General features: G+C 32.8%; 1 protein-coding gene across 1 annotated transcript; it reads left to right on the top strand.

Annotated features, from left to right (window-relative positions):
• Positions 1-10060: 10060 nt before the first annotated feature.
• On the top strand, positions 10061-15602 carry LOC114307634 (caltractin). Its single transcript, XM_028253038.2, has 7 exons — positions 10061-10284; positions 12436-12556; positions 12637-12673; positions 12752-12779; positions 13854-14006; positions 14083-14185; positions 15354-15602. The coding sequence occupies exons 1-7, from the start codon at positions 10282-10284 to the stop codon at positions 15416-15418; spliced, it is 510 nt and encodes a 169-aa protein (XP_028108839.1). The 5' UTR covers positions 10061-10281; the 3' UTR covers positions 15419-15602.
• The last annotated feature ends 240 nt before the right edge of the window (positions 15603-15842 follow it).

The raw sequence follows: 15842 nt of genomic DNA, 5'->3' as shown, positions 1-15842 counted from the left end.
AATGCCATTTCCTCATCCTCATCTAAATCATCTTCCTTATCCTCTTGATGTTTCGAGGTGGATTTGAAAGCTATTCCTTTCTTCTTGTTGTCGTCTTCCTCTTCCTTTCCTTCTTGCATTATGAGCTCATGAGTTAAGAGAGATCCCATTAACTCATCTAGACTTAGCTTTGATAAATCCTTGGCTTCGGTAATGGCAATGACTTTTGTCTCCCAACTTTTTGGCAATGACCTAAGCACTTTTCTTACAATTTCAGCATTAGTATATATTTTGCCAAGAGAAGTTAAACCATTAATAATATCAGTAAAACGAGTAAACATTTGAGGAATAGTTTCATCAGGCATCATTTTAAAAAGTTCATAATTATGGACTAGCAAACTGACTCTAGATTCTTTAACTTGTTCGGTTCCCTCATGAGTCACTATAAGCTTGTCCCAAATTTCTTTAGCGGTTTACATGTGGAAATTCTATTGAACTCGTTGGCATCTAAAGCGCAGTACAACATGTTTGTAGCTTTGACATTAATTTGGGCCATTCTAGTATCTGATTCATCCCACTCATCTTCAGGTTTTGGTACCCTAAGTCCATCTATAGTTTTGGTAGGAATTTTTGGACCATTACAAATAATTTTCCAACATTCGTAATCATTAGATTGAATATGTATGGTCATCCTAGTTTTCCAATAGCTAAAATTTATGCCGCTAAATAGAGGTGGCCTATTAGATGCTTGTCCCTCGGGTAAGGAATAACTAGGGGTTGCCATGATCTACTCTAAGACGGTTAAGTCACAAACATTAGAGTCTAGGCTCTGATACCAATTGTTATCCCAGTTAGGCAACCCAAGAGGGGGGATGAATTGGGTTATTAAAAATTTCACAATATTAAATATAACACAATATTCAGAATTTGAATAAATAAAAACAAACAGAATAATAATTATCAATATAAAAGTAGAAGAGATAGAGAGAGAAAATCAAACACTGCGATTTATAGTGGTTCGGCACGCCAGGCCTACGTCCACTCCCCAAGGAACCTCCTTGAGAATTTCTTTACTATCAATTGAATAAATACACCACCAAGCTTGTGGATTTGGCACAGGGCTTACTCTTATCTATTGAGCCTCACTCAACAATAAATGCCTTACCCTTACAAAATCTCTCACAAAAATAAGGAATAAGAATAAGTGGTAATTGAACCCACTTTTACAATAATTCTCTCACAAAGAGTAGATATGAAAGTGTAAGAACAAAAGCTAGACTTAGATCTGAAAGTGAAAGAGAAGAATACAATTTGGAGCTCACAGAAAATTTTCTCTTCAAGTTCTTGGTTTTTCTCCACATCCAACACTTCTATTTATAAACAAAAATATGCCCGTTGGACACTCCTTGCTGACGTCATGGCTTACATAAGCACGCTCCTGACGTCATCGCTTACATAAGCATGCTCCTGATGTCATCGCTTACATAAGCAGGCTCTTGATGTCATTGCTTACATAAGCACACTCCTTAAATTTAAATAGTCAGCAAATGATAAGAATTAAAAAGATAAAAATAAGATTGATTTTTTCTTCTTGTTTTTTTCAAACATGGAGCCACCGTTTTTGTAGACAATTTAATACAAAGTTCACAACTTTCAAACAAACAAATAATTTTCTCCATCTAGTTTATAATATATATATATATATATATATATATATACATATATACATAACTCCATCTTGTTCTTCTTGTTTAATTATAATATGATATAATTAATGTAGTGTAAAAAATAGCGCACGTGATGTATTCTGCATATAATGTTATATAAGTTCTGATCAAAATTTTGCATACAGAAAAATCTCTATAAATAATATTTATGATGGATCTGAAAATATATGTCCTCTTTAAAATATTGTATATGTTGTAAAGATTTTAAACTAAATATATTTTACCACTCCATATTAATATTGTCAAAATAAGACAACCCATAAATATCAAATTTGTCAAAATAATACAACCAATCAATCATTTTTGTCAAAATAATATAATTAATCAATTTGTCAAAAGATGAATAGTAATTAACCCTATTTTTCAAAAAGTGAATAGTAAAGGTTTTGAAAATATTTAAAATAATCATTTTTGTCAAAATAATATAATTAATCGATTTGTCAAAAGATGAATAGTAATTAACCCTATTTTTCAAAAAGTGAATAGTAAAGTTTTTGAAAATATTTAAAATAATATTTAACATATATATTTTAAAAAGGTAATATTATTTTATTTAAATAATATTTAACAAATATATATATTTTAAAAAGATAATAATTTGTGTCAAATAATATGTATATTAACTAATATATTTTAGACATCATCAAAATTAAATAATATGATTAACACAAAGGTTGGTGACCAAGATGTTTAGACATTTGATTGGCAAAATAATGGAAGTATACATTGATGACATGGTCATGAAGACCAAAGAACTTGAGAATCACCTGGCTAACTTAAAGGCAGTTTTTGACATCCTGAGGACATATCGGCTTTGACTCAATGCTTCGAAATGCGCATTTGAAGTCGAGTCTGGTATGTTTCTAGGATACCTTGTTACTAGAAGGGGCATTGAGGCAAGCCTAGATCAAATCAACGCCATCCTTGACTTGAAGAGCCCAACATCGGCAAAACAAGTACAGATGTTGACAGGAAGGGCCGCATCCCTGAATAGGTTTATAAGCAGAAGTTCAAATAAGTGTAAACCATTTTTCAATTTATTGAAGAAAGGCACACATTTTTTGTAGACAGAGGAGTGCGAAGTCGTCTTGACCGACTTAAAAAAGTACCTGACAACAGCTCCAGTTTGGTCAAATCCAATACCTGGAGAGGAACTGTTCTTATACTTGGTGGTTTCGGCGCATACAATGAGTGTATTGGTAATTAGATAAGAGAAGGAATAACAAAGGGCGGTATACTATGTGAGTAAAATCCTAGCAGGCGCAGATACCAGATACTTGCCCCTGGAGAAATTGACATTGGCATTAATAATGGCTTCCAAAAAAACTAAATCATTACTTCCAAGCCCACAAGATTATGGTGTTGACTGAGCACTCCTTAAAGTCCCTACTGCAACAAGGAGATCTGACAGACAGGGTAGTCAGATGGGCAGTGGTATTGGGTCAATATGATTTAAGTTTAGGCCCAGAACGGAAATCAAAGGCCAGGTTCTGGTCGGGTTTACACTTGGTGCCATCCCACATCGAGCTCCGGTGAGCAGCGGCCTAGGGTGTCCAGGGGAACAAGAGGAGACCCAGTTGGGAATGAAAAACCCCACAACAGATCAAAAAAAAAAGAAGAGAAACCCAAGCCCTGTGATATTTACATCGGCGACTCCTTCCGCCTGTTTGTTGATGGAAGTTCAAACTGACAAGAAGTGAGGGCATGAGTGGTTTCTATTTTTCCTAACTTTAGTTATATATTTGTTATTCACAAAATTTATTTTTTTGGTACTTATTCGAGAATATTTGTCAAACAAGATCTATAACTAAAAATTTCCTACAAAAAATTGAGAAACTTGTAAGCTAACCAAATAATATTACTGTTAATTGAGAAATTTTGTAATTATGCACACAATTTCTTTTTATGACATTTCTCACTTTTTTAAACATAATTTCATATCCAATATAATTTTGTTTGATATATTTTGAGTAGCTTTTAAAAATATAAATTTTATTAATATAATGATAAAAATTGTGACATTTTTAAGTTTAAAAATAATAATAATAACCTATATATCTTTCTCCTTTTTTTTAGGCATGTAAAACAGAGTTGAGATCTTCTTCTTTGCCTCTCTCCTTACCTCCCTACTTGTAATGGTGGAGATGCACTTTGAGTTGATCTAACCGTTCAAATTTGGCTATTTAAAAATAAAAAATATTAATAAAATATATTCAAATTTATTTTTCCGGTCCAAATCTGGACTGTTGGATCAACTCAAGGTATATCTCCACCATTACAAGTAGGGAGATAAGGAGAGAGCCTAAAGAGAGGATCTCAACTCTGTAAAATGGGCTGGTTCGATTTCTGATTGGCTTTGCTAGGCTCTCTCGTTGGCTGAGCTCGCCAAATATCAGTCTAAACTAAGTCAATTTTGAAATTTTTGACTCAATCCAATATGGGCTTAGGTCCAGCTTTCAAGCCCTTAAGTTTTATATTGAATTTTGGGGAACTTACCAATAAGTCTCATATACAAAGTTCAAAACTCATTTAATCTCAAAATAAAACACTTGCATCAATTAGTTCTACATATTTTTAATTGTTACCAAAAAAAAAAAATTTAAATTTACAGGCGCTGTTACATCTCACTACCATCGGACTTCCGTCAGACAGTCATCGGAGACTCGCCGGAATGTTCAACATCATCGGGAAGTCGCCGAAATATTGCCGAAAGTTCACCGGAGTGTTATGAAAGTCAATGGAAGTTGTCAGAATGTCCAGAACATTTGCTAGACATTAAGAATATCATTAGAGACTCACCAGAATGTCCAAAATATTGCCGGGAAAAAAAATGAAGAAATTAGAGCAAAAAAAAATAGCAAAATGTGCTAAATATTGATAAACTAAAAGGAAAAAAAAAATGTAACAACAAAAAACAACAACAATGGAAAAAATATATATTATTTTTCAATTTTTGTAGGGTTTAGGCAAATAATCTCCAATTTTTGTAGGATATCTGACCATATTTCAAATAGTTGAAATCATGGAATCAATTCAAACCAAACCATTTAAACACGGTTTGGTTTGGTTTGGAACCATAGTTTCACATAATCTGTTTACGACAAAAATCATATAATATTTTCAAAAAAAATTCAACCTATCATAAATTTTAAAAATAATAATATGTCCATCAAACAAACTACTCTCATAATATTCATCAGTTAGGCAAAAACATAACATTAAGCAAACATTGTTCAACATTAATCTATCATAATTTTTTTGAACCATAAGCATGCACATGCATATTATTCTACCATTAACTTAAACAAACATAATATCTAACAAATAAATATATATGGTTTAAATTATACCGTTTAGTTCGGTTCAAATCTAGAATCATAGATCTAAATCTAGAATCAATTCGCGAAGACCAATTCCTACGTTGTGTTTGGTGGGGGGACTTGGGGAGCGATTTGAAAAGGAAAAGGGAAAATGTGTGTGAAACTAGGTGAAATATAAGTATATTTTATTCACATTTCACCTACCTTTTCCATTTTTCTTTCCAAATCCCTTCTCAAATCTCCCAACTAAACACACCATAATTTTCTAAACCAGGACCTAGGCCTGTCAATGGGTCGGATCCGGGTCGGATCTGTCAAAATCCGATCCGATCCGATTAACTAGTAATCCGAATCCGAATCCGATTATTGAAAATCCGATTATACGTGATCCGATCCGATCCGTTTTACACGGATATCCGATCCGAATAATCCGATCCGATCCGTTTTTTTTTTTTTTTTTTTTTTTTTTAAAAAAGCCAGCCATAAAGTCAAGAAAATACCAATTATAAAAAAAACATAGCAGCTTTTTATAATGAAAAGTTCATCTTGATGTTCTGACTTTCCTAATGCAAAACATAACATCATTTCAAAGCATCTTTCCAAAACAAAACATCATAATTTCTCCCCTTGTGATACAATCAAAAATACATAAATGAGGGCTTTCACAATGTAGCATGAAGTAACAACAAAGAAAAACTTTTTAAAAAAAATATTCAATTCCAGCAAACTAAAAGTGAAATTGAAAAATATCTAGCATGTTTGACTAGCAACATCAAAATTGGAAACAAGTCTATTTCATTACACATGCTAAACATATGTTCTCGGATTTTGAACATACAAATCAAATCAAATAATACTAAGCTGAGCAGCCTAATTCAAAGCTTACAAGCCTAACCCAGCTCAATAACTCAACCTGATCATATCCCAGATAGAGTACAAAAGTCACTGTTGCATTCATGGTGTAAAAACAACTCAAAAGATGTCACCAGGTTTTGAGAGACAATGGAGCATCATTACAAAGCAACAAACCAATCACTTGGTTGCAAATTAAACGGTGATGTGATTCAGTTTCACTATCACCAATCATATCCAACTCAAAAAGAATAATTCCATCATTGACAAAAAAAAAAAAGTAACATCAGCCACCAAAACATTGCCACTGCATTCTCTAACTTACAAGAGGTCAGAATTTTATGACACACTTTTGGCACAAAAGTAAAACCAGAAAAAACTCATGAAAGACTCCTATGAAGAACAAGCTATGCTATACTATCTGAGAGCTAACAATAGTTTCCCAAACATGTTTGTGTCTCTTTTGGTCTTCTCTATTAGTTCTTCAGTATCTTCTCTTGTTCTTTGCTTCTACTACGATAACATCAGCCACCAAAACATCTGCAAAGCTTTATTTTTTATTAGTCTTACTAAACATCCATGGTTGCTGCGCTTCCATTGTGATCTAAGAGTGTAACAATACAATATAACATAGAAAGATGCAGCATTTTAACTATAAATCCATTAGTATTGAAAACACATCCCGTGGATGGGATTTACATATTCCCCTTAACAATTGATATGAACTGTATTAGTTGAAATGGTTTTGTCCATACACGCACATGTTATGATTAATCTAAAATTATAAATTCTATTCAAAAAGTGTACAACTGATCTTCCCTACCCAAACTAATGAATATTACTACTTTGGACCAATGAGAAGGTGAACTTTATTTTCACACCTTTGTGATGGACTAGAAAACACGGTTTTGGACAAGTCTAAAACACAAATTGACAAGGCTGATCGATCAACACAACCCCTCAAACTCCCCCACCCGGCTGGATTCATTCCAAGTGCATGTTTTTGTATTATCTGAACTTCCCAAAGTTTATGTACAAACAATAATATTATGTATTTAATAAAAAAAATTTAGGAAAGTACTCATAATTCCTATTTTTCTGACAATGTAAGCACATAATTCTTTATTGTTAGATTAAAACACAAGTAAGATAGGTTATTGGGCCAACAAAATTATTACTCCACATTGTGAGACAAGAGGTGAGGACCACGTGTTACCCACCCTCTTGTCTCTCCTGAGTGAAATTATTATTTGTGTTTTATTGTTATGCAAATATATATATATATACTTGTTTTTTTTTTTGGGTAAGTATATATATTTGTTTTTGAATGCATAACATTAGAATGACCAAATTCTACATGCAACTCCTAACATGATCAGCTATCTATAAATAATCTATAACTTGCTCTAACAGAAACAGAAACAGAACAAAAATTCCTTCTCTAATCTTTTTTCTCCACAAACCCATTTACAAAAAGAGAGGGTGATAATTAGAAACATATTTTCAATCAAATGCAATGTCAAACTATTTTTTATTTGTTTGCATAAATTCCTTCTCTAATCTTTTTTCTCCACAAACCCATTTACAAATTCAACATCCAAAATATTTTTTATTTGTTTGCATAAATTCCTTCTCTAATCTTTTTTCTCCACAAACCCATTTACAAATTCAACATCCAAACACAACAAAAATATATAAAGACAATATGAATTGTACATTCATTATTGTTGTGTTCAATCGAGAAACACAACATCCATTCAATGGGAATCATGTGACATTGGATTGATCAACAAACAGAACCATAAATAACATACTCACCACATATCTAACACTGTTTTTCTTTTTTCTTTTTTTTAAAAATAAGGCATCCCGTCCTGACTAATCCCTAGATACATGTAGTTCCTCCAGAAATGATCCTATTGAAGAAAGTAGACCAGATTCAAGTGTAATGAAAGAATATAACAGCCTCATTCCAGTCCCTAATGCATCCTATAGTCTTATTATAGAGCTAGAGATTTAATTTTGATTGGAATACAAAAGTAATGCATTCTTATTTAATCAGCGAAATAACAACCTACACAGAGTTTGACATTGCATTTAACACCAGAAGAAAATATAGATATTCCAAGATTGATAAGCCAACTCACATATAGCCAATGTAGATATTTATTAGATTCAAGTGTAAATAATTATTCTGCAAATCAACAAAAGTGAAGAGATGATAGTGGGATGTCTTACAAGCGCAAGTCCACAAAATATATATATATATATATATCTCTTCAAATTGCTCACTTCGAAAAATTATTCAGCAAAAAAAATTGATTTTAACTAATAAAATACTTTAAAATCCTTCAAAAAATTGAACCAAAAGTTCTTCACTTTGATCAATGAAGAATTAATCATGAATCTATTTAGCAAAAATCAATAAAAAGAAACAATAAATTCACGGTCTCCTTTGATCTTGTTCAATATTGTAACAAAACCCAACTCTCATTAACAAAACCCAACTCTCATTGACAGAGCAATAGGATCAGATCTGATACATACAACTTTAAACCAAGAATCAGATCTGATACGGGTAAGAATCAGATCGGCAACAAAAACAGATCTGATACAGGACAGAGACCCAACAAAAAAAATAAAAAATAAAAAGGAGCAGAGAGATGATCTCTTACAGTTCGTAGCTTCGATCTGACAAGATTTGGACTTCGTTCTTTGAAATTGAGCGTTATGAATCCAATCGGAGCAGAGAGCTCGATTTGGCTAGGTTCATCGTCATCAATCGAAGCATTTTCAGACGAGAAGAGAGAGATTTGATCTTCAGACGATGAACTTCAACAACAGAACGCACGATGAGAGAGATCTGTTTTATGAGAGATCTGATTTCAATGGAATCGGATTAGGCAAACAAATGGATTGGATCGGATTTATCCGAGTCCGACCCGTTTAAAATCGGGCTACACAGATACGGGTTAAACGGATATTCGGATTCGGATTTGAATAAATGGACCGGATTAATCGGATCGGATTCGGATCGGATTCGGGTTATACCCGATCCGTTGACAGGCCTACCAGGACCTAACTATAAATTAAAAAAGTCAAACCAAACCTACCGAATTAATTTAGACCCATTTAAATTGCGAATTTTTTAATTTCCTCGCTCAATCTAGAAATTTTACAGCAGCTTAGCTACGCTTCAACGACACTCTAGCCCTAGAGAGGTTCTGGACCTAAATTGGGGGCTTGGCCCAATAGCTCAAGCCCAGCCTTAGGGGATTCTATCCAAACCCAAAAATGTGTCAATACGCCTAATTTAAATTTATAAATTTTAATTTTTATTATATTTTAATATGAATTTATTAATAAGGATAACACTTATTAAATCATAAAATAAATTTTTTTTTTCTCATAGTACACTCTAATAAGTTATTCCTATTCCTATTCGAATTTCTGTATCTTCTTTTCCAAGAGATCAAAGTTATTTCTTCTTTTTCTCCTTCTTCTTCTTTATCTTCATCATCCCTCCAAAACTCCAATCTATCCTACCAAAACTCACTATCATCATCAACATCATTGTTTTTTTTATTATTATTATTTTGAAACTTAAACCCTAAAAGAAAGTTTGAACAAAATCAAATAATGGATGAGAGTAATAATCAAAATAGTTTTTTGAAGCAATCCATCAAAAAAGAGGTAAGTATTTATATAAAGGGGTTTCGCAATTTTTGTAGAGTACCATCAATTATTTTCTATATCGTTTTTTTGAAAAAAAATTAAAAGATTCAATAGTTAAATTAACAATATCATATTATAGGAGTTGTTTTTATTTTGTCATTTAAATAATACATTATTTGAGAACTACTCTTTCTTGTTAGTGTCTAATACTTATGTACTTATAAGTTTAGTTTTGACTTTTTTACGAGTATTTTTGTGGATAATTTATAATGTAAAAGTTTTTTTTCTGTATTTATTATACGTATGTGCTTATAAGTTTGGTTTTTTTTTTTTGTATTTAAGAATTATTTTTTGTATTGAAATTTTTTTAAAATAATTTAATTTTTCTAATTTGTTTATTATTTATTATTTGAACTTACCTTGAGGATAATTTAAAAAAAATTAATAAGATATAACAAGAGTAAAATAAAATTTTAAATAATTAAAGCAGGAGTACTTAAAAAATGAGAGTCCTTAATAATTTTAGGTATAAATACAATCCTCCAGCCTTAGGCCAGCCTTAACATTTTTCTAAGCTGGGTCAGCTCATTTCACCAGGCCCAAAAATACACGAACCGATGTTTGACCAAAAACAAGCGCCAGATCATCACATGTCCAGTCTACGTTGAAGATCATCATCGAAGAACTTACGGGGATAGAGATCGTCGCGAAGATCATCGAAGCAAACAATGGTTCGTTTCCTGATTTGTTTCATTTCATATATTAATGTATACATATCTGTTGAGTTATTGCTGAAAATTTCATTTTCACGATTTCGTATTTGTTCTGTTTTAATCCCCCTGATTCGTGTGTTCTTTCTACCAATATGATTTTGATGATCGGAAATTTATTGCCTAATTTTTTGGATAATTGTACTTTTTTGCGCCTCGTTTGATGACGTTTGTGTTTTGGTTGATGAATTGATGTAGAATCAGTTATAAGATCTGGTTTGTTAAGTTGTAAAATTACTGGGCTAAAGGAGATGATGTAATTATACATTAAGATCCTCTGAATGATGAAGTATATAAATTGGGGTGATATACGTTAACTGTTCAAGTTTGGTTTGAAAATTATATATCTGTTCAAGCTTCAAATGAGCTTTTGTCGAGCCGAGCAGGAATAATTTGTTATTATAGTTTTAGGCTTATCGAACCGAGCCAAATAAGCAATTGACTGTTCAAGTTTGGTTTAAAAACTTTAAGGAGTTCCAAAATGTATTTAAGGTTTGCTTATTTACTTAATGAACTGACCTTGAATGAGTTTTTAATGAGTTTATCACCCCTAGATATAAAGAGTAATTTTCAAAAAGTTGGAGGACAATAAAGCGTATCTGAGCCAAAGATGGGTTGATCCATTTCAGTTTAGGTGAAACTTGATATAGCTAGGAATTCAGGTTGTTTTGATACTAGAAAGGCAAACAAATTCCCCTGAGGGGTTAGCCAAGTGGCAAGTTGAATTATGATAAGTGCCTCAAAAAGCGTAGATTACAAGTTTGATTCTTAGGAAGCGCTTGTCCACTCCAAGGCCTGTGGGATGGGGGATTGCATGTACCTGGTCCGGGTGATTAGTCAGAGCAGAGCCCTAGATACTAGACCCTAGGAAAAAAGAAAAAAAGGAATATATTAACTCAATTGTATGATAGATCACTAGATTGTTAAGGTCTTTGAGTTAAATTTTACCAAAAAGAAAATGGAGACGATTTGGAATTTGCTCATTTATAACATGATATGTTTGGATGTAGTAATGAAACAACTCAAAATTTTATAACTTACTTTATTAAAATTATAAATTTTTTCTTGTTCCTTTTCAAAAATTGAATTTTCTATTCTAACAGTGGGAGATTCAAAATCTGCTCTGTTCACAATTCAGCTTATTTTTTTCCAAATTAACTCATTTATAAATTCACAGATTTTGCGTTAGTTAATTCAAGATGGAACAATGTAAGACCAAACAGTCCCTTAGATACTACACTAATTTGGCAACTAACTAATGCTGATGTATTTTCACTTTTACTTTATGGTTGCCCAGTTTTGTGTGAGATCCAACTATGTGGCTTAGAAACAATAATTGCCCAGCCTTGGGTGTGAAATGTGATCAAAGGTTCCTCATCTCTGGATTAGATTGAATCATTTGACCGCTTTAATAGCTTAAACGTATTCATCAGGGCATTGTGTTTCAGATTTGCTTCGATTAGTGAATGATTTAAATTAGAAACCAGGCAATACTGTCTCTTCCCCACTTCCATCTCTGCTAATTATGATTTAGTATTTGTCTTTGGAATTTCAGGTTGCTCTAATTATTAAGCCTTTGTAAGAGGAATTGCTTGTAGTTGTTTCAAATCTAACACCCTATGTTCATCATACTTGGGATTTTGTCCTACTTGATTAAGTAAGAACAATAGAATTGATGACTTTTCTGCTTGAACTGTATGGCGTGATCAATTTTTCATCACTTTCTAAACTTCATTGTGATATAGCTAGAGAACTCTATATAGATGGTTTGATCATATACAACGGAGACCAACAGGGACAGTAGTGAAGAGATGCGATACAGTGACAGTAGATAGAAGTAGTAGGGGAAGGGGCGGGTCTCGATTGACGTAGGCTACTGTAGTAAATAGAGATATCTATCTCCTTAATTTGACTAACCAAATGGCCGTTGATAGAGTCGAGTAGAGAAGAATGATTTATGTAGCCAACCCCATTTGATGAGACTTAAGGCTTGGTTTGGTTTGGTTTATAGCTTTTACCTTGCCTTTCCAGTAAATTAGATATTTCTTTGAAGCTCTCTGGGATTTATACTTGTTTGCTGAAGATTTTCTTTGGATCCTAATACCTCATCAGGTAAGTGCGTATGGAGGTGCATCTAGGAAGGAAAAACACAGAGGACGTCATCATGGTTTAACTCAACAGAAGAGGCAAGAGATAAAGGAAGCATTTGAGCTCTTTGACACTGATGGCTCAGGTATTGAAATATCTTTTCTTCTGTACGAGAACACATATATCTCTTGAACTTTTTATAATTTATTTGTTTATGTCATGTAGGCACAATTGATGCCAAGGAGCTGAATGTTGCAATGAGGTACGAATATTTTGTCTTGAGCACTATTGACTTTTAGGTTGATGAGTAGTGCAAATATTAAACTTATATAATTTGCAGGGCACTGGGCTTTGAAATGACGGAGGAGGTAATATCTAAATCCTAATACCTCAACTTGATGTACTCCAAAATAATATAGGTTTCTGCATAGTATCTTTTAACATGTACACGAATTGGTGCCAAAGGAGAGGCACCTGCCTTACAATTCAATGGGAGTCTCTCTCTCTCTTTCCTTCAAGTAGTTAGTCATTTGTTCTTATCCGTGTGGCTTTTTTTCTCACCCTTTTAACAGAGTTCAAGACACAATGGTATGTAATCAAATTTCATTCTCATGAATTAGTTCGAGATTTTAATTTTATTTGATGATATTAGCCTTTGTGTCCACTAATTGGGACTCTCGTTTTTTTAAATTGATGCTTTATTCACCTGAGTTCTAACCTAACTAACTAGGTGAACTAGTTGGTGATTTGACTGACAGGCTGATATGGTTTGTCTGATGTCAGTGGAGTTTGAAACTGATTAGAATCTCTTGGTCACCTAATCCAATGTGGGGATTGCTAAAGCAATCTGAATTAGCTAATTTAATCCATTGTAATTCTACACTAACTTTAGATCATCACCATCAAATAGGTATTGGAAGGGTTAGCGTTAATAATTTGGATTTAATTTTTTGTAATTGTTTATAACTGATGGTTAAATTAGGCTAAGCTGTTAGAATGACAATGTGGTCTTACAGAAGCCATAAAGCTGGGGCTATTGAACTGGACGTTTCTAATAGACTTTAAACTTTTCTTTCATGTGCAGGTTGCTTCATTTGGATGCCAAACTGCCAATATAAACCTACTTTCTTATTTTTATTTGCAAATATCTTCCCTGTTAATGGCCTGTTTTCTTTGCCGTGTTTTTCAGCTTTTTGTTGCTCATTTTTTTACTTATATGCTGCAAATGCTGTTCTTGCTACAAATGATTGCACCTTTGTGATCTTTTTACTGGCTAATTAAGTTTCATTTCCAATAAAAATTAGGACAGTATATTTTTTACTGATTGATTTTCTTGATAGAAGAGTGCATACTCTCTCAACTGATTGATTTTTGTGCAATTCTGACATTCTATTTGATAAAACATGAATACCAGCTGATGTGTCATTTTATTTCATATGCAGCAAATCAATCAAATGATTGCAGATGTGGACAAGGATGGTAGTGGTGCAATTGATTTTGATGAGTTTGTGCATATGATGACAGCCAAGATTGGAGAAAGGGACACTAAAGAAGAGCTTATGAAAGCATTCCACATTATCGACCAAGATAAAAATGTGTGAAAATATGATTATGCTTGCCTGATTTTGTCCCTTTTTTTTGACTAACTGATTTTTTGTCATTTGAATATAGGGAACAATATCTGCCACAGACATTCAACGAATTGCAAAGGAACTGGGCGAGAGCTTTACTGACAAGGAGATTCAAGAGATGATAGAGGAAGCAGATCGTGATCGTAAGTTCGCCTCTTTTTATTATGATTTGCATTATTCTTTATGCTGTGTGCTTCAGGTATTTGTTTGAACCTCCAGACACTATATTTTAGAACTGTTTTGTTAGTGCCACTAGCAAACCTTTTTTCCCTTTTTTACGTGATCTGCATTCATTGTTGAACTGAAGTTTCTGCTATGTAAACTGGCCATTTTTGTTAGAGTAGCTTTCAAAAATAGCAATTGACATATGCTGAATTGATTCACACAATTGTACTGGCCTAAATATTTCTTTAATAGAATTAGTAGTTGTGTAATAACTAACTTCATTGCTAACCTTCTTCCCTTTGTTAGTTGCCCTTTCTATGCTCTACCCTTTCCAAGCTATTAATTCAGTTAAATGACATTGCCAACCTCTGTCCAAGTCTTACTAACGACCTCAACTTCTGTTCATACCTATATCATTCACTGTCACACCAATGAATTCCATCGCAATCACCAGAATCTCCACGTCATCATCACATGCTGATGACTATATTCAAGCATCATTAACCCAACACCAGTTAAAATCTTCATTATTGACCGAATGAGCCCCTCTCTCTCTCTCTCTCTCTCTCTCATGTGTGCAATCACAATTAAGCATGCACTTGTGGGCACAGTAGTTGATGAAACAAAAATATTAATGAAATATCCATTGGTTCCTAATACATAAATCTAAAAAGATTGCCCATTCAGGAAAAGCAAATAACATTGTGAATTCTATATAATTTCAGAAACAACAGATAAAATTGATTTTTTTTTTAATATAAATTATAGTTCAATTAAAATTATTAATTCAATTAGTTTAGTAAATTATTTTTTTATTGTATTTGAGGAGCCAAAACCATCATTCACTGAACTTGTAGGGGAAGTCCTTTTGTTAGCAGTCAGAAAGAGTTTAAAATTTCCAGCATTCTTGCTACCACCCCTCCCCCAGTTTTATTCTTCCTTTTTCCCCCAACATATTCATCTTCTCGGAAGCAAGACACTTGATTGTAAAAACTCACATTTTATGGTTCTGCCAAATGTCACAATGTCAATGAGTAGAAGAAGTGCATTACTTCATGGTTCATGTTCAAAATTGTTCCCCAATCTGGTTTTCTCAATTTTACCATGTTTATTAATTCAGTTCAGTGTATATTTTGCAATGTTCAGGTGATGGAGAAGTAAGTGCGGACGACTTTATGAGGATGATGAGGAGAACTTCCTATGGACATTAAAATATAATTGGACATTTCTGTACGACGTTTACATTTATTTTTCAACCTATGAAGACAAATTGCTCTTGGTTCTATTTATTTTTTTTTAGCATGGTTCACACATAGGAACAAAACAAGATTGGTGATTTGGATAAATTATGAAGCTGTAGAATTCAGATTATATTTATAGCTCCTGTTTGTGAAATTGTTATGCAGTAGAATTCCTGGTCTATTACATGAACCTAGATTTGTAAGGTTGTGTTTGGATCATGGATTTGGTTAAAGATTTAGAAAGAAAAAGGAACAAGTTGGGTAAATGATAGGTGATATATAATTATATTTTATTCACATTTTATCTGATTTTTTTTTTTTTAAATTTTTACTTAAATTCATGATCTAAACACAGCAAGTGAACTGTTTCACCTTAGATATTTCATTCTCTCCA

The sequence above is a fragment of the Camellia sinensis genome, chromosome 4, assembly GCF_055761805.1.
Source record: "Camellia sinensis isolate YWXY chromosome 4, ASM5576180v1, whole genome shotgun sequence".
Lineage (NCBI taxonomy): Eukaryota > Viridiplantae > Streptophyta > Magnoliopsida > Ericales > Theaceae > Camellia > Camellia sinensis.
Note: the sequence above shows the minus strand (reverse complement) of the source record. Positions and strands in the feature narration are given on the sequence as shown.

What these genes read in the sequence shown, in the direction of transcription:
- LOC114307634 (XM_028253038.2), top strand. An exon ending in GAGCTGAATGTTGCAATGAG is followed by an intron (nt 12,674 to 12,751) that starts GTACGAATATTT and finishes TATAATTTGCAG; the next exon opens with GGCACTGGGCTTTGAAATGA. An exon ending in GCTTTGAAATGACGGAGGAG is followed by an intron (nt 12,780 to 13,853) that starts GTAATATCTAAA and finishes TTTCATATGCAG; the next exon opens with CAAATCAATCAAATGATTGC.